Genomic DNA, 27,440 nt, shown 5'->3' with positions numbered 1-27,440 from the left:
GAGAATGTCACATTCATTAAAACATTCAATACTTTTAATGGTACAAATCCGTAAATTAGACTAAAATGTCAACACAACTGACGGAAACATTCTGTACATCATAATAAATCTCATGATTGAGGCAGTAAAGATGCGTTGAATGAGATTAAAAGGATAAAACCGCCATAACTGTTCCGATTTCATTTCATTCTGCGCTGTTAGTTATCGGATCACTGAAGTGAAGCAATGTTGAGTTTGGTCATAACTTGGATGGGTGGCCTTTAATGAATGGGATGGTGTTGACTTAGGAACTCCAGTGACTGTCTCTTTGTAAGTATGGGTAAGAGACTAGCAACCTCGTTTCAAAATCTTGCTACAGACCTCAGGAGTCTGGTGCTAACGTTAGGTAATGGGCCACAGTGAGTCTCTAGAAGCCTACAGCCAGTGATAGTATTTGTCTCGTGTAATTTTTTAAGTATTCTCTAAAAGTCTAAACATGTATGTATATACATTCTTGCATGTGTGCGTGCGTGACTATGCATTTCTGAATGTGTACATTTTACACATTCTTTCCCCTTTCAACAGTCATGACAAACTGGTGAATATCTCGGGCGAGTGACCTGGGTTGCTCCATTGCTGCAAAATGTCCACCCTCTGAGTGTTCTCTGTATCAAAGAATTAAACAAAGTATTAAAATATAAAAATAGCTATTGTTGTCATCGTTGTTTTATGAAGGGTAAAGGATGGGTGTGCTGGATGATCTGAATGCAAAGATGGTTGATGGGGACAATTATGATATAGCACAAGGAGGCTACTGTGGATTTTGTTTTTCCTCTTATTATCTCTATTAATCATAAATAATCAGAGTGATTATTGTCTTATTATATGTGTAAAATAAAAATCATTCATTTATAAGACAGGAGAAAATTTATAATGTTTACAAGTAAATGCAACCAAACTACTTGTATTTTACAATTTTATGCTTTGCCAAAAAAAAAAAAAAAAATTACGGTGGTATACATCAAAAGATTAAAATGATGACAGATATATTGGTTTGTAATTAATGAATAACAACATAATAAAAGGCCTTACGCATAGTAAACAATATTGTGGAATTTGTGAGCTACCAGATGCTTGGGCATGTCAAGGAGTTCTTGAGGGAAGGAAGAAAGACCAGCTGGTACCACGCAAGGTATCCTGTGGGAGACAATTTCGGTTTTTAGATGAAAAGCTTTGGAAACTTCTCTTTGCTTCCATTTATCCTGTTTTTGTCCTCCTTTGGTTTGAGCTGGATAAAGCGCTAGGTTGTCCATCTCTCTAGCCTTGGCATACGACAAGAAGACATTCTCTGTCACTAACACTTAATTCTTCAGTCTAAGCTAAGCATATGACGAGTCTTCTACAATTTCAAACAAGGACTCAGTCCTAGTACACTTCACTTAAGGCCTGTCCACACTAGGAAGCATTGTTTGGAAACAAAGTTTGCAAACTGTTTGCAAACAGTTTCTTGAAAACTGTTTGTAAACAGTTTGCAAACTGTTTTTAACAGTGTTTCCTGTCCAGACCTCAGTTGTCGTCAGGATGCCTGTTGGTACATTAGCCTCTGTTTGTGAGGAAGTTTTTGGAAAAAGTTGGGTGTCATGCTGACTTGCGCATACCGGTTTGTATATGTATATGTATATATGAATATATATATATATATATATATATATATATATATATGTATATGTTTATATACGTATGTATATGTATATATACATTTATATATATAAATATTTATATATATATATATATATATATATATATATATATATATATATATATATGTATATGTTTATATATATATATATGTATATATACATTTATATATATAAATATATATATATATATATATATATATATATATATATATAAACATATATACATACATTATACATGTGTATATATACATATACACACAGAAACACTAAATGTTTCCATTCTGGATGGGAAACAAATATTCGGTAAAAAGTGCTTGCAAACAGTTTGTAAACTTTGTTTCCAAACTGTTTCCTAGTGTGGACAGGCATTTACACTACAGTTTCTTGACTGTCTACGATCTCACATTGGTCATATAATTTAAATACTTCGCCTCACTCATCAATATTCTCCAGTCCTCATTTTCCCTGCTCCTAAAACAAGTGATTTGTTGCTTTGTCAGTTGGTCTCCAATTTTCTTTACATGTCTGGGCTATCGCAGCTCATTCTGATCCAGGCTTCATCTGTGCCGGCAGTCTCATCTTCTTAAGGATTTGGAAAATATATATTATGTAGATTCTTCACAAACTCAGCATCCGCTATTTGAATCAACCAGAAATAAAGCGCGATTCACCAGACCATTCTACTAATATTGACATTTGGCTCTTTTCAGGGGATAAGACAAAATAAATCAGTCACTAATTGATTTCTCTACTACAGTCAATCTTCAACTCTTTCTCTATCTTGACATTTTATCGCTCACCTAAATCATATTTGTACAGCTTAAATGACACAATCTTTGTATAATCACTTTCATACTCTCACCAGTCTTTGAAACCTTTCCTGACTATCCACATATATATATATATATATTTATATATATATATATATATATATATATATATATATATATATATATATATATATATATATATATATATATATATATATATATATATATATATATATATATATATATATATATATATATATACATATATATATATATATATATATATATATATATATATATATATATATATATATGTGTGTGTGTGTGTGTGTGTGTGTGTCATGATGCATACCAAGTGTCTAGTTATTGCACAACTAATCACAGATTTCAAAAATATACCTCACTTCAGCCAGATACCTGAACTCTCATAAAAATAAAAATTACGACTGAGTACTCTAAAGGTAACAGTGATACCTTAAAAACCTTGTTAACCAAAACATGTTTATCACTTTGCCTTATGCACATAATTAATCCTATTCACTGGTGGTCAATAAATGAAACACTATTTAAAAAAAAAATTTAAATACAAAAATTTATTGTTAAATTCAAAATTTATAATTAGAATCCACAATCTGAAAAAATTATTATTACTTGAAAACAACACAAAATTTAATTAATTCTTGAGTTAAATTATTAAACAAAATTAAAACACAAAAACTTTAATTTATCAAGAAATTAAATTAATCAAGCAAAATTTAAACTATCAAGAATTATTCAAGATTTGAAAAGAAAATCTTAATAAATGAAAATTGAATCAAGTATGTAATGTTAAATTATCAAGAAATATTTAAAATGCTAAGTAAATAAATGTTAAATCACCAATAAAAATCAAGAGATTGCAAACACAAGAACAAAAAAATACACAAAAGATTTATCAATAATAATTTCACTAAGGCAAAATTTTCCTAATACACCTTATTATACCAGGGTAATAATAAGTAAAATTCACTTTACTTTACACAAGCTTGATTAAACCTTTGCAAAATCCCAGAATATGCAGGTGCTTGGATTCACAAAACACACTTTTTTATGGGGCGCCGTTACAAATGAAATAATTTTACTAAATTCAGATCTCAAAAACTATATTTAATACCAGTGACCACAAATATTTTACGTTAATAATTACTCTCTTTTTAAGAATGAGAGAGAGAGAGAGAGAGAGGAACCAGGCTGATCAGTCTCGAAAATCAGAATGAATCGATTTTTGGATTCCAGTAGCAATTCAACAGTCATATGACATCATTAAGGCATTTTGGGTGCGAGATACAAAAATTCTTCTAGAAAAAGGGAGGTGAAGTCACTTCTGGCAAAATGTTTTGAACGTAATCTTACAAAAGATGACGCAACTGTCATGTGGTTCTGCACAATGCTTGTCCATATCTTTCAAAAGGGCATATGTGACCAGAGTCATGTATGTAACATTACAAAACCTTCGTCTTTTTCTCATATGAGACAAAGCTTTTACAGAAATCTTTACATGATCAAACAGATGGGAATTGCTATTCCCAGCCTGTCATCGTGTTATCTTTTGTGGTGACAGCTGAAGTGAAACAAACCCTTCTCTTGATCTAAACTGGTGACAGATGGTACATCTGGTCTAAAACTCGAATCTCACTCTTCTGCTACTACGCTATTATCAAGAAAGATACTATTAATTCTAAATCACTAAGTCTTTTGAGATCTGATACCACTACATAAGATGTTTCAATAATTATTATTATTACACATAATACATCATAAATAAAAGAGTAAATATATCAAAATTATAGGGGATATACATACTACAAGGCAACATCATGAATATATATATATATATATATATATATATATATATATATATATATATATATATATATATATATAGAGAGAGAGAGAGAGAGAGAGAGAGAGAGAGAGAGAGAGAGAGAGAGAGAGAGAGAGAGAGAGAGAGAGAGAGAGAGATTCTTAAGTTTTATGCTCTTGATTGCTCATTATTAGACCTCCATAACAAATCAATGCATTAGGGGCTGACCTGGATACTTATTATACCTGAGGCTGCAACTAGAAAGTAGCTGAAGAAATAAGAATAAATTTTTCAAATTGAAAAAAGTTTTGACAAAAAATATGACAAAGCAAATGGATGGCAGTCAGACATGCATAAAGGGGATATACAGATATAACGATGGTAAAAATGGATTAATATTTCATCTAAGTAAGTTTAGGGCAGTGGTTCCCAACAGGGCAATTTGATTGGTAAGGGGGCCAGTTCGACAATGAGTTATTAACAGTGAATTTTTACCAGCAAGTCTGTGTGAGTATGTGTGTGTGCAAGTTTAACACATACGATGTATATGCAGTATGCATACTTATAAATACTTTTAAGCTCTTTGTTTTGGGAGAGTCGGTAGAGCTGTGGACTGGCACTCGCTAGGCTAGAGTTCGAGTCTCCAGCCGGCTGATGAAGAGTTAGAGGAGTTTATTTCTGGTGATAGAAATTCATTTCTCGCTATAATGTGGTTAGGATTCCACAATAAGCTGTAAGTCCCGTTGCTAAGTAACCAATTGGTTCTTAGCCACGTAAAATAAGTCTAATCCTTCGGGGCAGCCCTAGGAGAGCTGTTAATTGGCTCAGTGGTCTGGTAAAACTAAGCTATACTTAACTTGTGTATGTACATGTGTAATTGCATATAATATATTATCACCATCATTACAACCATCAAACGGCTTTCATAGTTTCAGTGCAGTACGAAGAAGAGCTCTCGGAAATACAAAATGACGAGTCAGTTAAAACTTCATTCCATATGAAAGGAACGACGGCTGTTCCACTCTCCGACCGGCCAATGAAGAATTAGAGGAATTTATTTCTGGTGATAGAAATTCATTTCTCGTTATAATGTGGTTCGGATTCCACAATAAGCTGTAGGTCCCGTTGCTAGGTAACCAATTGGTTCCTAGCCACGTAAAATAAATCTAATCCTTCGGGACAGTCCTAGGAGAGCTGTTAATCAGCTCAGTGGTATGGTTAAGCTAAGGTATACTTACTTATGGGCTCTGTGATGAGGCAGAAACTAAATACCCAAATTCAACCAACTTTTCAAGAAAACTGTCGCTACCGTTCCCATCTTCATATTTAGCTGAATGTGGCTTTAGTGCTGTAAATGATTTGCTATTGAAGAAAAGAAATCGACTGGATATTGCTAAACGAGGTGATTTGAGACTGCCTCGTATAAAATCTCTCTGCAGCAGGCTTGAAGCACAAGGATCTCACTAAGACTAACTTTAGTAATCTTATCTGGAATCGAGCTCAAATTCTATTTTGCATTCGATAGGTACCTTTATTTTATTGCCCAGTAATTCAAATGATGGAAGTATTACAACAGATAGCACTTAAATTCAAATGATTTTATATTGTATACATTTCAATTCTCTGTTGTATGTTTTGAAACTTTATTTGCTGTCTTCGTATGAGACAATACACAGATATTTTAAAACTATATTTTCTCGGTCTCTCTCTCTCTCTCTCTCTCTCTCCCTTTATTACCAGTGAATACTTTTTTATTATCACCATCATAATTTTAAATATCACTTAATATTCTTTTTTTTTACAATTTCTTAGTAATTCCTTTCTCAGAACTTGAACTGTCCTTTGGTTTTTTGTTTTTCTCTTCCATGGAGGCCATGTTCTTTGGAAGTTTCTTTAAATCAAGTTAATGGTATTTTAGGCTTCCTCCACGTGAACAGGACTTCACTTTTTGAATACTAAGAATTATATATCAGCACAGGGGGCATCAGGATTTTAGAGGTAATTAGGTGGGCCATGGCCAAAAAAAAAGTTGAGAACCACTGGTCTAGGGTATGTAGGGATGTTAGAAATGATAAATAAATGCATCATATATTCTAAAAGATGGAAAAATGCAGTCAGTCATCGAAATACAGGAAAATAGGAGCATAAAAAGGGAAAGAGCCAGGTCAACGAGAATGCTGACGAATCAATAAACTGTAAACAAAAAATGAGTGAAATTACCTTTCTATGATTCCAAGGGCCTCACTCTGCGCTGTGTTTTCAGCATAGTACCGCATGCTGGTCGTTATGGTTCCCGTGTACCTGTTGTAAAGCTTTCAAGTTATCAAGCAGCAAACAGTATGGGCGTAAGAACTGACAGGGTGAGAAATAGGAAGATATGTATTAGTGGTAAAACGGAAGGAGGGGATTTCATATTAAAGAAGAGTAGCAATGCATGTTTAGATAGTGGGAATAGTGCTGTCTATAAAGGGGGTTTCTGTGTGGGTGTATGGTGGGGGGGGGTAATGTTGGAAAAAAGACAAATCATGAATAGAGTATTATCAATAATACAAATATGGAACCGAGTATTAATTATGATTAAAATCTGGAATACTACCGTGCTAAAGAAAAACTAAGAACAAAGTAAATTATTGATTAAAAATCGAGAATATAACATCGTTACTTAAAAATCAGGAATAAAGTGTTACCCATAAATATTCGGAATTAATGAACATTATTACTAAAAAAACAAGTATTAAGATATCAGTAAAATTACGGAATAATAATAATAATAATAATAATAATAATAATAATAATAATAATAATAATAATAATAATATGGCTCCATCGATCTTCATGCTGGCCAGGATCCTTGCCGAAAGGCGTTGGACCTCTGCAGTCTGTCCATCCAACCGAAACACGCATACAAGCCATGCTTTTATCATGCCTTTCCTTCTCGCACGTCTCACAAACACGGCAGAGATCTCACTGACCCAGTACAGCATTCTAGGAACAACCTGGTCAACACTCCAACAGCTTACCAATAGACACAGATGTTATCCAGCATTTCGTCCAGGGATATCGGAAAATCCTCCTGTAGAAGGCCTCCGTCGGGCAAATGGGGATTCGCTTTGTGCGTCCACGTGCTGAATTTCTCCAGGATGTAAGCTGCAAGACCCACTGGACTTTGGTTCAGCCCTGCGCCTGTAATTACAGTTTTTGGGTTCAGTCGAGGTTTTTGAGAAGCGGTTGCTATGCCCATGGTCTTCTTCACCTTATGAGAAGCCCACCACAGCCAGCGAATTACCAAGTACCCACGTCAATCCTTATGCCAACAGAAGCTAGAGTCATATTACTGGAAAAGCTGCATGAGAGGCTGAGTATTTGATGTTCTCCTATGTCTCATGTTCAGACTTCTATTGTAAATATCCCCAACTCCAAAAACAGTTCAAAATGACGTTTCTACTTATACAGTACAACCCCCTTTGCTCTTTCTTCAGCCAGTCGTATCTATAGCGGACCGTCGTCGTTGCTTTTGTCTCACTCACCTATTGTATCGGGTTTCGTCGCCTGGATGTGCATGTATCCAGATTCCCTCAGCATCCTAGCAAAGAGTTCACCAAGGGGATACAGCCGGTTCTCGTCCTTTGCATCCATCACAAGACCCGTAGGGAGCACTGATCCCAACAGCATTTTGGCCATAGAGCCCGGGGTTCTGGCCATTATGAAGTTCACGTGGACTCCAAGTATGCTGTTGACAAATGAGAGAAAATCAGTTTACTGTACATTCTTGTTATTTTCCATCATGTACACCCATTCGTGCAAAACAGGCCAAAACGACCATTAATTGCTCAGTAAGCTTTCTCATTCACTCGATAGGGTCTTATGCCTCATTAGGACCCGCTAATTCTTGTAACAGGCTACTAAGATTCATTACTAGTTTGAGAAAGCCTTGGTATTTTTTTGCATGGAAGATGCCCTGAACCCACACTTAACTCTTCTCTTTTTTCTGGTGTTCTGACCAGTGCCGTTTCTAGCTATAGACGGACTAGGCGATTGCCACCAGGGGGCCGTCAAACCGAAATCTAGGTAAGAAACCCAGAGTATACTATAGACATTGAATTTTCAGTTTCGGTGGGTTTTTGCGCGTTTGCGCGCGCTCATGTTTAAATACCACCCTCCATTTAAATGCCACGTAGTCGTTCTTGACTTCTGTCAAAACATTACATATCGCAATTTCTTTATTACTTTCGGATTTTCTCATTTTTTCGTGGTTTCTTGCTATGTTTATGTTTCTCGGATAGATAAACGTTTGTCCTCGAGTCATTTCATATCAAAGGCGGTTAGTTGCAAAGCAACTACTTTGTATCGCACGTCGTTTCATATCAATGTCTCCATGAAAGTTTTTTTACATTTTGTTTGAGGTACCATGAATGACTGAATTCAAGGATTTTATTATATTCCTTCGTTTTTCCGGGTAATATTACTTAGTTCGATTCGTTATACAGTTGTTCTCCAAGATGCCTAGGCCAGGGAAACAAGTGAAACAACAGAAAGTCCATCCATAAAACGTTCCTTAAAACATAAATCGTATTCAGTGGAAAGCCTGTTGACCCAACCGGTGGGAAGTACTGTATTATGAAATGTGATTGTATTGAAGGTGTGTTTAGAAAAATGGTCTGCCCATATTGTCGTGAAAATTCTGATACTGACGTGAAAATATTATATAAATTACCTGACTGTTCCATTTTTGTTATGTGCAGAGGATGTGAAATTATTATAAATGATGATGATATAGGTAAGTCAAGCTTTTTACCATTAACTTCTATGGTTGTTTAGGTAACAATACTGTTGGGGTTAGGCTACAATGGGTTTTCAAAACTGATTGGGTGCTTGAGTTTTGGGAAAATTAGTAATAAAACTTATGGAAGATATGGTCAACACATTACTGAATTGGATGTAGCAAAAGTGAGAAATTTACTTATATACCATAGAACTTTTCAAGTAGTATATTGATAAACATGGCATTGCACCTAGGAGAGACTTATTACATATGGATGTCTCATTTGATGGGTCCTGGCACAAGAGAACAGAAATGCCTCTCCAAACAAGACTGTGGAGATATTGTCCAAAACATAAAAATAATACCAAACAGGTGCTGGACTTTGCTGCTGCACAAGCAGTTGCATTTCCAAAAACTGGATGATCAGGCATTGAGCAACCAGTGTGACAACCTCTGCATGACATTAAGCACTGGAAATGAAAGTGACATTGATGGAAAGGAACTGGCCGTGGAAGTCAAAAACTTGCAAAGGTTACTCTCAGATGACACGACTGCTCTTGAGCTCCTCACCTTTATCCACAAAAACATTTGGAGGAACTGTATCCCAGTCTGTGGGTTGCCTTGAGAATCGCCTGCACTCTGCCTGAGACTGTGGCCTCAGCAGAGAGGAGCTTTTCAAAGTTGAAGCTCATCAAGACCTATCTAAGGTCTTACATGGGACAGGATCGACTCACTGGTCTTACAATAATTAGCATCAACTATGAGGTGGGCAAGCAGGTGTCACATGAGGACATCATTGATGACTTTGCGAATAAAAAAAGCTAGGAAGCAGACATTTTGAGGACAATACATTGTTACTGTGAATAATGTGAATTATCAGTTGTTTTTCTGGTGTGTGACTGTGATGTTAATTAAGCATTATTTTAAGTGTTGGTTTTTTTATTATCTTTGCACTTTGAAATAGATGTGAAATAAATAAATGTGAAGAGTAATAGTTTCTTGCATCTTAGTAGACCATCTAAAGGGCTAGGAATCGCTTCATCACAGTTGGACAAACCCCTTGGGGATATATGAAGTACCTACCTACCTATTTATCTAGGGCCCCCGAACAGCATCTTGCCTAGGGCCCACACAAAGCTAGAAACGATCCTGGTTCTGACTGATATCTGTATTATGAGCCAGTGGAAAATTACAAAACCACCTACAGCTCAAAATACAAAATTAAGCAGAGGGCTGAAATTTAGAAAGGTGGGTAAATGCTCTCCGCAGTGCAGATATTCTCAAGTTTTGAAAAAAAAAAATTGGAACATTACTTCAATGAGCATTAAAGACAATGCTATGGGACAGGGGTACCCAAACTTTTTAGTCCATTGACCCCTTCATGGGGTCCTTGATCCCTCATCGACCCCCAGGCATGTACAAAAAAATGAATTAATAATAATAATTAAGCAGGTGTGCAGTTCTCACCGTTCAGTGGGTCGAGCCCGCCAGGTGACGAACTACTTATTAATCATAATTCCCTTTTGGTATTATTTCTGAGGTAGAGTGAATTGGGTGTTAAACGAAATTTGTAGCTTAATGTTTGTATACACACACACACACTACTCGTTTTAGGCTTCAGTGCGACGGCATGGTTTAGACTCCAGATTCTTTAATTTTCATAGTACTATGGAAAACACAGATCCTGGAATCTAAACCATTCTGTCTCAATAAAGCCAAACTCAACAGCATGAATTTATATTCACTGAAGTTTTATATATATATATATATATATATATATATATATATATATATATATATATATATATATATATATATATATATATATATATATATATATATATATATATATATATATATATATATATATATATATATATATATATATATATATATTTGCCCTACTCCTATTTCCTTGCTAAGGTAGCGCACATCCCTACTCTTATTATGGCTGATCGCTTCTTATTCATGATGGACACTGTGGTGTTGCCACATAGCTATATTCATGATTGCTAATTGCACCTTGTTCATGGTGGGCGGTGTGGGGTTGCCACATTCCTACGCATTTGACGCCTGATTGCACCTAATGAAAGGTGGTTGTGGTGTTACTTCATCCCTATTGCATATGTTGCATAACTTACTTCTCAGGGTACATAGTAGCCATGAGGCTGACAACAAGGGTGCCCCAGTCACCACCTTGCACGTAGAACTTCTGGAATCCAAGCCTCTTCATAAGCTTCAGAAAGATCTGTGCTGTTTGCAGCTGCCCCAATCCTGTTGGAGAGAACAATACCAGTCCATAGTAGGAGTGGAAGTAGAAGAAACTGCCCTCGTGAAATAATTAATTCTATTGTATTAAAACATGTTATTAAAAATTGTTTGGCTAATTAAATAAAAAGATCATAACAATAATGATAATTATGATGATGGTGATGTGTACTATAATAATAATAATAATAATAATAATAATAATAATAATAATAATAATAATAATAATAATACAAACCTTGCTTAACAGAACTCTGAGAAAATCCAAAGCCTGGAATCGAGGGACAGATGACGTCAAAGACCACACTGCTTCCATCCTGTGGAGTTGTCAGTAAAGGCAGAATGTTGTAGAACTCGACAATGGAACCGGGCCAGCCATGAACCATCAGAAGTGGTAATACCTTCACCTTCTGGTTCTCATGCAGCTGAGGTACCACCCTCATGAAGTGGATGTCAAGCCCTTCAATTTGTGTCCTGAAAACATTCAGAAACCTCGTTTTAATCTTCCCACTTCAGTTTGAGGCCTGTCAGATCGTGCGAAGCCTTCCTTTTTGTCCTGAGTTAGGTCCAATTCAACACGATGACTATAATGAGCACAACTGTTGTGCTATAAGAATAAATTAAAATCACCTTGTGTTTGACTAAATACATTAAAAACGCTAAAACACACTACCTTTTCAAGACCAACTGGTCTCCTCTTCAGGTGATTACAGTATAAAAAAATGAAAGGCCAGTACCAATCTACGAATATGATTGTATATTCTTCCAACGACCTGACTGCAGAAGAGGGATACAATGTTGGCTGATCTGTTCTTCAGAGTTGTTGATCAAGGTTGGCGGCGTGAATTGCATAGGTTAAAACTTAGTATTGCCCTGATGAGGGCAGCTTCAACTATTTTCTTTTTGTGTGTATTATTTGCTTTCAATAACAATTCAATCTTTTGCCAAAGAACACTAGGGTTGTTTGATGATACATAAATAAATAAAGCACTATTCGCATCACCCTCTTTTCCATATTTATGCCCTCAGTCTCTGACCAACAGATCTCTCTGATTCGTCCTTACAAATATTTTTAAATTTTACACAAGCAACAAAGTAGACTCCTTTATTGTTTTCATTCCCAGTATTACCAAAATTACTCAGACTTTACCTATTGTACAAGGATAATTGTTAACAACATGGACATTTTAGTCATTCTTAAATCAGACGTCTATCCACAATTACTTTTGTAGTATGGAAAACTAACGTCAGGGGTGAAATGAATAACGTTTTATTCATTCACATCTCATCAAATAACTGTAGAGAACCATGTGGCAGTAGAGTTCTGAAACTTGGTACTAATGAAAAGAAACTGTCGCCAGACCTTTCAGCTGAAGACTGACTATTTTCTACAGGGTATTTATGGGAATATGTGGCTTGACGGGTGTCACTCCTTTACTTACTTAAAATGAGAATACTGATTCAATCTTTTCTCTCGCTGTTTCCAGTCGTAAGAGTTCTTCCAGTAATGGACTATTGTCTGAAGGGTGGTCTGATTCATACCATAGGTGAAATTCGCACCTTCCAGAGGAGATGTTATGCGCAATGGAAGGTCTAGTCTAACTTTAAGGCTGTCCATATCCTGGAAATAACGGTAACTGGTAATGTTTAGCGCCTGTTTGGAAGTCATGAGTCATGAGTGGAGAGTGTAAAGGTGGTGTCACATGAACATTTTCTGGCAACCTGCAGTATCTTTCCACCAAACATTGCCCCTAGTAGTCACATGATAAAATCTGAAGTCACACATGTTTGTGATGTGTTATCATTTACTAGACACATGACTTCAGTTCTGTAACAGAATTGGAAAAAATTGGTACAATGTTTAACAGCTATAAGATAACGGGAAGCATACTTTTCTGATGTAACTGTATTACTTTCAAGTGAAAATATGCCTTTTATTTCATTTACTAAATTAACAAAAACTACAGCCCCCACACCTATATTCAACAGGTAAAATTGAGAGAACGAAAACTAAGGAAAAGCTTGCCTTTTCTGCTATGTCAATTCTGAATGGTCTGATGGATGTATCCTCTGCATGTGGTTCACCAGGGCCCCACCAGGGGTCTAGGTCTAGGGTAGGAACTGGAGGGATTCTCATGAACCTGATGGCCGCCATGTAGGCCAGTCCCGCTACAACAATTGTTGTAATGTAGAGCTTTGTAGGCATCTGTAAATTACATAATTTAATTAAAATGGAATTTACTTGCAATCTATCTTAGTCTCCCAAGATGGATTGCAAGTAGATGAAGGCCTTATCTGTTAGCCAGCTGTCTTTTTCTATAATGATTATTACAATTACTAAACTACCGGAACTTATTCAAACGCTGTCCTTAACCTTTCTTGTGAAAGTTCCAGTATTTTATCATACATATATACAGTATATATATATACATATATATATATATATATATATATATATATATATATATATATATATATATATATATATATATATATATGATTTGAAAAATACTGGAACTTTCACGAAGGCTTATTGTTATTATTGTTGTACTCTATATAAAACATAATGTTTATCCACTTAGAAGGAATGGCTCCTGGTTCACCCCTCCAGTTATCAACAGGTCTTTAGGATGGGGTAGGTGAAAATGCCACTGATCACACCACACACACGCATATATATATATATATATATATATATATATATATACATATATATATATATATATATATATATATATATATATATATATATATATATATATATATATATATATATATATATATATATATATATATATATATATATATATATATATATATATATATATATATAGGTATATTTTATATAAAAAGTATATTGAATTTTTGCCTTAGTGAAATTATTATTGGTAAATGTTTTGTGTATTTTTGTGTTTGCAATCTCTTAATTTTTCACATTTTATATATTGGTGATTTAACATTTATTTACTTAGAAATATAAGTATTTCTTAATAATTCAACATTGCATACTTGATTTAATTTTCATTTACTAAGATTTTATTTTCAAATCTTGAGTAATACTTGATAGTTTAAATTTTGCTGGATTATTTTAACTTTTTGATAAATTGACCTTTGTAATTTAACTCAAGAATTAATTAAATTTTGTGTTGTTTTCAAGTAATAGTAAATTTTTTGTATTTAAAATTTTTTAAAAACAGTGTTTCATTTATTGACCACCAGTGAACAGGATTAATTGTGTGCATAAGGCAAAGTGATAAACATGTTTTGTTCCTTTAGTTTTGCTGAAGTGAATTAAGACAGGGAAACAGTTAAAGTTGTTTGATGGAGTGATGCCCTTTTGCTCTAATATATTTCTTGTTTAATTGTTGATACCTCACACTTCTTTTGATAAACTTAGTCTGATTTCTCACGCAATTAATAATATTTTTAAGGGATCACTGTTACCTTTAGAGTACTCAGTTGTAATTTTTATTGTTATGAGAGTTGAGGCATCTGGCTGAAGTGAGGTAAATTTTTGAATTCTGTGATCAGTTGTGTAATAACCAGGTACTTGGAACACATTGTGGCAATAAAATTTTTGGTGCCCAGACCTGAGAACAAAACAAAATATCACTTTGGTTTATGGTTGATACTGGTGGTGTTAGGGATTTTTTGATAGGAGAGTGATCACATAGTTATTTTTTTATATTGTATTGTGAATTATTTTGTTGAGTAAGTTAGAGAAAATATCTTTGTTCAATGTTCAGGAGTTTTTAGCAGCTCCTTCCATCCAAGAGTTATCTGAATCCAACCTGACTAAGGCACAGTGGACGGCTTTATCAGTGGAATGTGGGGGCAATGTGTCTAGTGGTATGATTAAGGCACAAATCATATGTATTGCGATCCAAGCATTGATGGACTCTGGTGAAATAACTGATGAAGATGAGTTAGAATTAGCACAAGAGTTGTTGAATGTAGTTGAGGCAGAATTTATAAATAAGCAAGAGAAAAGTGATGCAGAGGTAGAGCTTAGACGCATAGCTGCAGAAGAAAGCTTGATTAAGCTGAAAATGCAAGCAGAAAAAGAAAGAGAAGACAGTTTGATTAAGCTGAAGATGCAAGTTGAAAGAGAGAAAATACAGGCAGAAAGAGAAAAAGAAGACAGGGAGAAAATAGAAAGAGAAGAAAAAGCAGCAGAAGAAGAAAGAGAAAGAGCAAGAGATGGAAGGGAGATGGAGTCAATAAAAGCTCGATCCACATTACCTGTGACACCATCTAACCCTAAGGTACTCAAGAGCCTGTATTTGATGTGGTAAGGGTGCAGAAGTTAATTCCAAAGTTTACAGAAGAAGCTCCAGATGAGTTTTTTTGACCACTTTAAAAAAGTGGCTTCAGGTATGGGATGGCCAGAAGGTACATGGTCAGTCTTGTTACAGAGTGTTCTCATTGGCAAAGGGAGAAGTGCCTATTTAGCCTTATTAGGTGATCATTGTGAAGAGTACAGTGTACTCAAACACAATGTGCTACAAGTTTACCAGATTCCCCATGAATATTACAGTGAAAGATTCATATCTTTGAGAAAGGATGACAAGATTATTTTTTTGGATTATACCTACAAAGTAGGATGTTTCAAACGATGGTTGGAGGCTGCTAAAGTTAAATCTATGGACGAACTTGAGGCGTTGGTAGTCCTAGAGAAATATGTTAGAGGAATTCCTGAACACATAAGAGCCTATTTAAGAGAAAGAGAGAGAGAGAGGTGAAGAGACTTGACAAAGCTGCTACACTGAGTGAGGACTATAATATAATTTGTAGCAAAAGGAATTATAATGTCAAGTACCAGAACCAACAATGCTCAGGTTTTAGGTCTCATCCAAATTTCAGGAACATTACAACTGGGAATCCTTGTAGTGGCAATACCAGTACAAAGCCAGGTAATACCCCTCAGCAATCGAATGTCAAATCCTCATCATCCAGTTTCCCAAAACAGATACAGAAGACAAATGTCTGCTTCAAGTGTGGAAGAGTAGGACACTACAGTCGAGATTGTCATCAGACAAAACAACAATCAAAGCCAGTTGGTCAAGTGGTTAATGGTAACCAGGTGAAGCAAAATATGCAGAGCAGTGTGGGGAAAACTGAGACTAAACAAGCAGAGTGTTTAGCAACCAGTGGAAATGTAACCTCAAGCAGTGAGTGGCTGAGCAGCTTGGAGGCTTTTAAGCCATATATCTATCAAGGTACACTGGCAACTCAAGGAGGGAGTGTGCAGGTACCAGTCAAGGTATTACATGATACTTAGAGTAACCATAGTGTGGTAGTTCGTAGTGCTCACCCACAGTTGGAGAAGAGTCTCTCAGGAGATTCAGTTATTTTGAGGGGTATAGGAGAAGAGGTAACTCCTAGCCTATATGCCGCTTGCACCTGTCGTGTGAATTGGTGACAGGGAATGTTGATTTTGTGTTAAGGAATCACTAGCTGTTGAAGGTGTACATGCTTTCCTGGGCAATGAAGTAGGTGGTGTACCATTTGTTCCTTGTCCTATAGTGACAGACAAACCGTTGAGGATTAGTCCTATGGTAGATTTAGAGAAGAATAACCCCCACTTGTTTTTAAGTTGTGTAACTACCAGGAGTATGAAGAGAACTACTTCTGCAAGTGAAGAAACTGAGGATTTACTGGCACAAGAAGGATGAAGTGAAGGATCTTTGAACTTAGAAGAGCTGTTCCAGGAAAATGAAGTTTCCCCTAGTGTTAGTAATGAAGAGATTTCCCAAGAAGAAGAGGATCCTGTCGTTATTGAAGAGACTCAGAGTAGTCAGAGTGTTCCTGAAGATAGTAGTGAAACTACAGTAGCAGAGTTAGCAGATATTGAGAGTTCAGCCATTGAAGTTGGTCAAGTGACTAGAGAGAAGAACGATACAAAATTGGCTGATTTGTTCTTCAGAGTTGTTGATCAAGAAGAGATGCAACAAACTCATACCTGTTATTATCTAAAGGAAGGATTGCTAATGAGGAAGCATCGACCTGCAGACATATGAGGAAATGCTGAATGGGGCGAATATCATCAAATTCTGATTCCATGTCCATTGAGGAAGCAAGTGGTAGCAGTAGCGCATGAGTCTGGACATATGGGAATCAGGAAGACTGTTGAGAAGATTATGAAGTATTTTTTCTGGCCTGGACTTTACAAGGTTCTGTCAAGAATGTCAAGAATGTTACACCTGCCAGATAGCTTGAAAACTGAATGAAGCCATTCAGAAAGTCCCCCCACAACCCATAGAAGTTAGAGGCAACCCTTTAGCAAGGTGATTATAGATGTGGTTGGGCCACTTCTGAAAACGAAGTAAGGAAATGAATGTATGTTAATATTAATGTGTCCTGTGACAAGGTATCCTGACGCAATTCTTGTAAGAAATATAAGTGCAAAAGTAATTGCTGAGAAGTTGATGGAATTTCTCTCCAAGTTTGGAATACCAGAAATTGTGCAAAGTGATAGAGGAACGAACTTTACTTCAAAATTGTTCCAGAATGTGATGAACTTGTTAGGAGTGAAACAACAGTTGTCAACTGCTTATCATCCAGAGACTCAAGGAGCCTTGGAAAGGTTCCACCAGACATTGAAGAGTATGTTAACTAAGTATTGTTATGAATAAGGAAGAGAATGGGATGCTGGTTTACCCTTGATATTGTTTGAAGTTAGGAATGCTTATCAAGAAAGTATGGGATGTTCACCTAACCAGATAATTTTTGATCGAGACGTGAGAGCCCCATTGAAAATTCTTTCAGAAAATTGGGAGGAAAATCAATAACTTGAGGAAAATGTTAAGAGAAATTAGAAAATTCTCTTTAGAAAATCTGAAACTAAGTCAAGAGAAAATGAAAAGGAGATATGATGCTAAGAATAAGCTAAGAAGTTTTAGTGTAGGACAGCAAATTCTAGTGTTCTTACCAGTGAAAAAATTTCCCCTTACCAATAAGTTTCAAGGTCCTTATAAGATAACAGAGAAGTTAAGTGATCGAACTTATGTGACTGAAACACCAGGAAGAAGGAAACAATAGAGGAAGGTACATGTGAATCTTTTAAATCCTTGCTTCTCGGAGGCTAAAACTGAAACAGTATCAATAACACAAACAACTTCACCCACAGAAGACGATGATGGCTACGAACTGGGAGCTGAAAGCAAGATGAACAATTCTTCCATATTGGAAAATTTGGAGGATAAACTAAAACATCTGAGTGTTGAGCAAAGTAGTGAATTAAATGCAGTGAGTAGAAGTTTCCCTGAAATTTTTGCAGGTGTACCTAGGAGTACTGATCTGACAAAGCATGAGATAAAGATCAAAGAAGAGGAAAACCTTTTAAACAGGGCGTATATCGTTTATCACCTTTTCACAGAGATGTTTTGAAGAAAGAAGTTGAGTATTTATTGCAGCATGGATTAACAGAACCCAGTTCAATCCATTACAGCTCTCCTTCTGTGTTAGTGAAGAAACCAGATGGCTCATTTACGATGTGTACTGATTATAGGAAACTGAATTCCATCAGTTTGGCTGACAATTATCCCTTGCCTCTTATTGATCAATTACTTGGTAATATTGGGCAAGCCAAATTTATTTCCAAGATAGATTTGTTGGAAGGATATTATCAAATTCATTCAGATGAGAATGCTAAATTGCTGTCAGCTTTCATTTCTCCTTTTGGACAATGTCAATACACTGTTTTGCCTTTTAGTCTGATGAATGCACCTGCAACATTCCAACGAGTGATGGATCAACTGCTTGGATGCATAGAAGGCGTAGGTGGATACCTTGATGGCATTGTTATTTGTTCTAATACATGGGAAGAACATCTGAATATTTTAAGGAAAGTAGTCATGAAACTACAGGAAGCAGGACTAACAATCAACTTACAAAAAAGTGAGTTTGGAAAGGCAACTGTTCAGTATTTGGGATTTGAAGTTGGAAAAGCCCTTCTCGCTCCTGTTAACGCTAATGTAGAAGGTATCCATAAGGCTAACTGCCGCGCCCCCACCACCCACCCTGCCACTACCAAGAAATAGCTACAAAGATTTTTGGACATGGCTGGATTTTATTGCCAATTCTGTCCGAAGTTTTCAGCCACAGTAGCTCCCCTGACTGATTTTGTAACCCTACTGTGTAAAAATAGAGAACATTTTTAGAAAGGACAATGTAATTGCAGATTATTTATTGCATTGTGAATCACTGGATTCAAACCCAAGATAACTAATCTTCTGAGGGGAAGAATTTCATGATATTGTCTTGTAAAATATATATCTTTCCATGATTTTTATATATTTACTGTTCTAGTTTATCATGTGTTCTGTGTAATGATAATAATTCTTGAAGTGTCGTATGTGTAGTGTCAGATCTCAAAACAGTTAGTGATTTAGATAATTTAACAGCGTAATTTAGAATTAACAGTATATCTTTAATAGTAATGTAGTATATCAGCAACACGTGTGTGGCAGCGAAGGCTTGTTTAGCTTCAGTTGTCATCACAAACGATAAAGTGTTGACAGGTCAGGGTGACAATAGGCTGCTCAGTTCTGAAAACTAATTTTGATACTTTGTCTTGTTTTAAAAACATGCCGTTTATGATTAGCCAGCTGCCGTCTGTTTTGATTGTGTTAAGATGTCATTAAAATCTTTGTCCCATACAATTTTCTGGTAAAAACATGTACCTTTTTGAGAAATACGAACAAGTGTTGCACTGAAGCACATGGCAATTGTGTCATGTTTAAGAGTAAATTTTTCTGATCACTTATTGTTCTAATGCACTAGTTTTGGCCTCAAAACATTTTGCTCAGGACGTGACATCATCTTCCTCTTCTAGAATTTTCTCTCATATCTCATTCCCAAAATGCTCTAATAATGAAGTCATCAGATTGTTTCATTTCTAACTAGAATCCAAAAGTTTGCTCATGCTGATTTCAGAGACTGTTCATGTGGTTCTCTCTCTCTCTCTCTCTCTCTCTCTCTCTCTCTCTCGAAGAGAGAGAGAAGTTATTAATGTAAAATAATTGTGTGGTTATTGATATTAAACTTAGCTTTTGAGATCTGATTGTAGGAAAAGTGTGTATATTCATAACGGTGCCTATCAAAAATTGTTTTGTGAATCTTGAGCAGCTGCATTTCGGTGATTTTGCAAGAGTTTTCACAAGCTTGTGTAAGGTAAAGTGAATTTCACTTATTATTACCATGGTATAATAAGGGATATTGAGGAATTTTTGCCTTAGTGAAATTATTATTGGTAAATCTTTTGTGTATTTTTGTGTGTTCTTGCTTTTGCAATATCTTAATTTTTCACATTTTATATATTGGTGAATTAACATTTATTTACTTAATAATTTAACATGGCATACTTGATTTAATTTTCATTTACTAAGATTTTCTTTTCAAATCATGAGTAATTCTTGATAGTTTAAATTTTGCTTCATTGATTTAATTTCTAGATAAATTAACCTTTGTAATTTAACTCAAGAATTAATTAAATTTTGTTGTTTTTAAGTAATAGTAAATTTTTTGCATTTAAAATTTTTTAAAAGCAGTGTTTCATTTATTGACAACCAGTGAAGGCAAAGTGGTAAACATGTTTTGTTCCTTTAGTTTTGCTGAAGTGAATTAAGACAGGGAAACAGTTAAAGTTGTTTGATGGAGTGATGCCCTTTTGCTCTAGTATATTTCTTGTTTAATTGTTGATACCTCACACTTCTTTTGATAAACTTAGTCTGATTTTTCACGTGATTGATAAGCTTTTTGAGGGATCACTGTTACCTTTAGAGTACTAAGTTGTAATTTTTATTGTTATGAGAGTTTAGGTACCTGGTTAAAGTGAGGTAAATTTTCGAATTCTGTGATTAGTTGTGTAATAACCAGGTACTTGAAACATCATGACTATATATATATATATATATATATATATATATATATATATATATATATATATATATGTATGTATGTATGTATGTATATATGTATATATTTATATATATTTTCATGATGTTGTCTTGTAATATGTATATCATCCCACAATTTTGATGTATTTACTCTTCTATTTATCATGTGTTATGTATAATAATAATAATTGTTGAAATATCATATGTAGTGTAGTGTCAGATCTCAAAAGAGTTAGTGATTTAGATAACTTAACAGCATAATTGAGAATCAATAATGCATTTTTAATGGTAGCGTAGTATATGAGCAACATGTGTGTGTCGTAGCGAAGGGTTTGTGTCATTTCAGCTGTCATCTCAAAAGATAAAGCGCTGACAGGTTGAGATAACAATTGCTGATCCATTCTGGAAACCAACTCGGGTTTTTCATTTTGCTTTTAAAACACACCAGTCATAATTAGCCAGTTGCCGTCTGTTTGATCATGTAAAGATTTCTGTAAAAGCTTTGTCTCATATGAGAAGAAGACAAATGATTTTGAAATGTTACACACATTGCTCTGATCACATATTATTCTGATCACGTCCCATGTGATTTTTTTTAATCACCTATGCCCTTTTGAGAGTAAGAGCACATGTCTTGATCGATTACATCATGTTTTGCAAGACTGTGGTTCCAAACATTTTGCTTCCTTCTTCTAGAACTTTCTCTTGTATCTCATTCCCAAAATGCCTTAATGATGTCACTTGAGTGTTTCATGTGCTACAGGAATCCGAAAATCTGTTCATTCCGATTTTAGAGAATTAGTTTGGCTCTCTCTCTCTCTCTCTCTCTCTCTCTCTCTCTCTCTCTCTCTTCAAAAGAGAGAAGTTATTAACGTAGAATATATGTGGTCACCGGTGTTAATCTTAGCTTTTGAAATCTGAGCATAAGAAAAGCGTATTTGTAACAGCACCTTATAAAAGGTGTTTTGTGAATTTAAAGCAGCTGCGTGATTTTGCAAAGGTTTTCACAAGCTTGTGTAAGGTAAAGTGAAATGTACTTATTATTACCATGGGATAATAAGGTATATTAAGGAAATTTTGCCTAAGTGAAATTATTATTGATAAATCTTTTGTGTATTTTTGTGTGTTGTTGTGTTTGCAATCTCTTGATTTTTCACATTTTATATATTTGTGATTTAACATTTATTTACTTAGCATTTTAAATATTTCTTAATAACATTGCATACTAGATTTAATTTTCATTTATTAAGATTTTCTTTTCAAATTTTGAGTAATTCTTGATAGTTTAAATTTTGCTTGATTAATTTAATTTTTTTGATAAATGAAAGTTTCGTTATTTTGTTTTGTTTAATAATTTAACTCAAGAATTAATTAAATTTTTTTTCAAGTAATAGTAAAATTTTCAGATTGTGAATTCTCATTATAAATTTTGAATTAAAAAATAAATTTTTGTATTTGGTGTTTAAAAAAAACAGTGTTTCATTTATTGACCACCAGTGAATAGGATTAATTGTGTGCATAAGGCAAAGTGATAAACATGTTTTGTTCCTTTAGTTTTGCTAAAGTGAATTAAGACCAGGGAAACAGTTAATGATGTTTGATGGAGTGATGCCCTTTTATTCTAGTATATTTCTTGTTAAAATGTTGATACCTCACACTTATTTTGATAAAATTAGTCTGATTTTTCACGTGATCAATAAGCCTTTTAAGGGATCACTGTTACCTTTAGAGTACTCAGTTGTAATTTTTATTGTTATGAGAGTTCATGTATCTGGCTGAGGTGAGGTAAATTTTTGAATTCTGTGATTAGTTGTGTAATAACCAGGTACTTGGTACGCATCGTGACAATACACACACACACACACATATATATATATATATAAATATATATATATATATATATATATATATATATATATATATATATATATATATATATATTTGTCACAATGTGTACCAAGTACCTGGTTATTACACAACTAATCACAGAATTCAAAAATTTACCTCACCTCAGCCAGATATATGAACTCTTGTAACAATAAAAATTACGACTGAATACTCTAAAGGTAACAGTGATCCCTTAAAAAGCTTATTAATCACGTGAAAAATCAGACAAATTTTATCAAAAGAAGTGTGAGGTATCAACAATTTAACAAGAAATATACTAGAAAAAAAGGGCATCACTCCATCAAACAACTTTAACTGTTTCCCTGTCTTAATTCACTTCAGCAAAACTAAAGGAACAAAACATGTTTATCACTTTGCCTTATGCACACAATTAATCCTGTTCACTGGTGGTCAATAAATGAAACACTGTTTTTAAAAAATTTTAAATACAAAAATTTATTTTTAAATTCAAAATTTATAACTAGAACTAACAATCTGGAAAGATTTACTATTACTTAAAAACAACACAAAATTTAATTAAGTCCTGAGTTAAATGACAAAGGTTAATATCAAGAAATTAAATTAATCAAGCAAAATTTAAACTATCAAGAATTACTCAAGATTCGAAAAGAAAATCTCAGTAAATGAAAATTAAATCAAGTATGCAATGTTAAATTATTAAGAAATACTTAAATTGCTAAGCAAATAAATGTTAAATCACCAATATATAAAATGTGAAAAATTAAGAGATTGCCAACGCAAGAACACACAAAAATACAAAAAAGATTTACCAATTTCACTAAGGCAAAAATTCCTCAATATACCGTATTATACCATGTAATAATAAATAAAATTCATTTTACCTTACACAAGCTTGTGAAAACTCTCGCAAAATCACCAGAAATGCAGCTGCCATTATGAATATATGCACTTTTCCTGCATTCAGATCTCAAAAGCTAATTTTGATATCAGTGACCACACAATTATTTTATGTTAATAACTTCTCTCTCTTGAAGAGAGAGAGAGAGAGAGAGAGAGAGAGAGAGAGAGAGAGAGAGAGAGAGAGAACCACACGAACTATCTCTGATATCAGAACGAGCAAACTTTTGGATTCCGGTTAGAAATGAAACAATCAGATGACGTCATTATTAGGGCATTTTGGGAACTAGATACAAAAGAAAATTCTAGAAGAGGAAGATGACGTCACTTCCTGAGCAAAACGTTTTGGGGCCAAAACTCGCACGTTAGAACAATACGTGATCAGAGCAATGTACTCTTAAACAAGACGCAATTGCCACGTGCTTCAGTAAAACACTTGTTTGTATTTCTCAAAAGGTGCACCTTTTTAACAGAAAATCATATGGGACAAAGCTTTTAACGAAATCTTAACATGATCAACACAGACAGCAGCTGACTAATCATAAAGAGTATGTTTTTAAACAAGCAAAGTACCAAAATTGGTTTTCAGAACTGAGCAGCCTATTGTTACCCTGATCTGTCAACATTTTATCTTTCGCGATGCCAACCGAAGCTAAACAAGCCTTCGCTACCACACACGTGTTGCTGATATGCTATGCTACTATTAAAAACGCATTATTAATTCCAAATTACGCTATTAAGTTATCTAAATCACTAACTCTTTTGAGATCTGACAGTAAACTACATATGATACTTCAACAATTATTATCATTACACACAACACATGATAATTAGAACAGTAAATATATCAAAATCATGGAAAGATATACATTTTACAAGGCAGTATCATGAATATATATAATATATATATATATATATATATATATATATATATAATATATATATGTGTGTGTATGTGTGTGTGTATGAAAATGCATATATATATATATATATATATATATATATATATATATATATATATATGTATGAAAAATGCCACTGATCACACCACACACACACACATATATATATATATATATATATATATATATATATATATATATATATATATATATATATATATATATATAGTGCATATATATATATATATATAAGTGCATGTGGTGTGATCAGTGGCATTTTTACCTACCGAGGTGTCGGGTTTACTTTTAGGATGAAGACATATGGATGGGTAGGCACGCTATATTAAAAACATGTTGACATGAGCAGTGAATGGGGTACCTGGTATTTTAACAACTGCGGTGGTCACACCCGTGGTTCAGAAGGAGATGGGGTTTACACCTGATGTCACTCTGTATTAAAAACCTTCTAACTTCTATTAACCTTCTTTGTTCTTTCCCGGGAAGGGCTTACAAATTCATCCCAAAAAGATCTGTTGAGAGCCAGAAGGGTGAACCAGGCGCCACTCCTTCTAAGTGGATACACATTATGTTTTATAGAGTACAACAATAATAACAATAAGCGTTCTTTTAAGGCAGCTTCAAGCATAAACGAGATAGTGGCCACTGCCACATTTATTCATCCGCCCACCATAATCAACTGACCGACAGGTACATAATTCACTGCGGGTACAATTGGTTTTAACGATCTGCCCCGATTGGCGAGTCTTCGCCCGTGCATATCTCGCCAGGGGATGAGCGTGCTACCTCTTACACCAGAGGAAAAAGAACTACAAGAACCCCACAAACCGGCTTATTAATAATTATATTCCCCGCCAGTATCATGGCAACTGTATCAAAGAAGTAACAAGAACAACAGTCTAACGACAATAGTAATAAGGAAATCTTCTGCATTACCCAATAAGAATAAAACGATTCGAGCTTTCAGCAGAAATAATTTTCATTGTCAAAAGTTTTAATTACGTTTTAACATTACAATTTACCGTCTAGCATTAATTAATAATTTTCATGGTAATGATAACATTAATCTGTAACCAGACAGTAGAATCTTAATTAATGTAATTCTAACTCCACCAAGGGACAGTTTTATCAGTGAGACAACGCGCGCTCAGGGTCCAAGGTGAGATTCAAGTTTTCGATCGCATACTTGGACTTGGGTGACTAACACATCCAAAGTCCTCTAACAGTAAGAAGATTAGGCTAGGTCGTAAAATGCTCTATTCTTTCCGTAGAGTTTCCGCAGAAACTATGCATTCCTTACTTGTTCTATGTAACAGGGTAATCATGTTTTAAAACACACACACACACACACACACACACACACACACACACATATATATATATATATATATATATATATATATATATATATATAGAGAGAGAGAGAGAGAGAGAGAGAGAGAGAGAGAGACCTATATCAAGTACCAAAATTAACATCAGCAATGACAATCACTTCAGCCATTTCTATATTTAGTTTAATTATTATACCAATAAGTCTTGAATAGACAACTTATCTTAACTAATCGTTCTATAGCAATAACAAAATTAAACAAATACAATGATGCAATGAGAGATATCACAATTTTTCTTCCTCGCACCCTTATCGATCACCACCTGATGGCGACTAAGGGCCAGTCGTTCCTTCCTTCAGTTGCTACGTGACCAGTCCCACCCAGTCAGCGTGAGTCAACAGATATCACGATTACGTTACCATTCTCAAGGCACTTTGTCACAGAAAGCAAAACTGCACTTGTTTGATGAGTTATTTATTTTGCAAGCATGTTTTTTGCCCAAGAGTGATCGTTAAACTTCGGCATTCCATCACGTGGCCGGCTTGTATTTTCTTTGATGTCAAACTGTAAATCTTACCGTAAATGAGCTGAAGGAGAAGGACCGGGGTTGAGTTGCTTTCAGTTGTGGCAGATTATATTACAGACTCTGAAACGATATTGACTGCCCTCTAAACTTCACCACTCGAGTTACTGTCGGTTGCTGTGGACTGTGACTTTGATTTTTACTATCAAGGCCGGGCTACCCGAATGCCCAGATTAAAATAATTGAGGAAGTGGCATCTCTGTCAGTGGTGAGACCAACTAGTGTGACGTTTTCCAGTATTTTTCTTATTTTTTTTTCGTACAATTGCTCCTCATAGCTTATCAGAAAATAACGGTCTGATAAAATCCCAAAACCGGTCAGTGGAAGCCAATTGTAACGAAGTAGATAAACACAAAAACAATGGAAATGCTTGCATGTCCACGGCATTAACATTTGAAAAACAAAATCCACAGTTTTACTGAACATTTCGTTTCTGATAGAAAGTAATTATATATGGAGGTCTTTCTTTCACGGTTCTAGAAAATTTTTTCAGGCAGATTTACGAGATGTTAAGTGGATATGAAATTGACAGTTGGCAGTGAAGAAAGGCGGATTATTGCAGCTACGATTTCCTTTTCATATCAAACTTAGACAATTAGATGAGTTATTATTTAGGATG

The 27,440-nt window shown here is 34.6% G+C and overlaps 2 protein-coding genes across 3 annotated transcripts in view; one reads left to right on the top strand and one right to left on the bottom strand.

The window, feature by feature from the left end:
• LOC136831311 (juvenile hormone epoxide hydrolase 1-like) lies at nucleotides 1-26,991 on the bottom strand. Of its 2 annotated transcripts, none has more exons than XM_067091504.1 (10): nucleotides 26,816-26,991; nucleotides 13,349-13,528; nucleotides 12,765-12,943; nucleotides 11,561-11,796; nucleotides 11,196-11,328; nucleotides 7,820-8,022; nucleotides 7,313-7,475; nucleotides 6,513-6,593; nucleotides 1,072-1,176; nucleotides 1-644 (listed from the first exon to the last, which is right to left on the bottom strand). In XM_067091504.1, the coding sequence occupies exons 2-10, from the start codon at nucleotides 13,526-13,528 to the stop codon at nucleotides 539-541; spliced, it is 1,386 nt and encodes a 461-aa protein (XP_066947605.1). In that variant the 5' UTR covers nucleotides 26,816-26,991; the 3' UTR covers nucleotides 1-538. The 2 variants fall into 2 exon arrangements, with proteins under 2 accessions (XP_066947605.1, XP_066947604.1); XM_067091503.1 differs by lacking the exon at nucleotides 26,816-26,991 and adding an exon at nucleotides 26,545-26,563.
• LOC136831313 (juvenile hormone epoxide hydrolase 1-like) overlaps nucleotides 26,589-27,440 on the top strand; it is a 31,318-nt gene continuing 30,466 nt past the window's right edge. Inside the window, exon 1 of the mRNA XM_067091506.1 lies at nucleotides 26,589-26,627. The gene's annotated coding sequence lies outside the window, so the exon portion shown is untranslated. The remainder of the gene's footprint in view (nucleotides 26,628-27,440) is intronic.

The sequence above is a fragment of the Macrobrachium rosenbergii genome, chromosome 48 (genome assembly GCF_040412425.1).
Source record: "Macrobrachium rosenbergii isolate ZJJX-2024 chromosome 48, ASM4041242v1, whole genome shotgun sequence".
Classification (NCBI taxonomy): domain Eukaryota; kingdom Metazoa; phylum Arthropoda; class Malacostraca; order Decapoda; family Palaemonidae; genus Macrobrachium; species Macrobrachium rosenbergii.
This window is presented reverse-complemented; position numbering and strand designations above follow the sequence as displayed.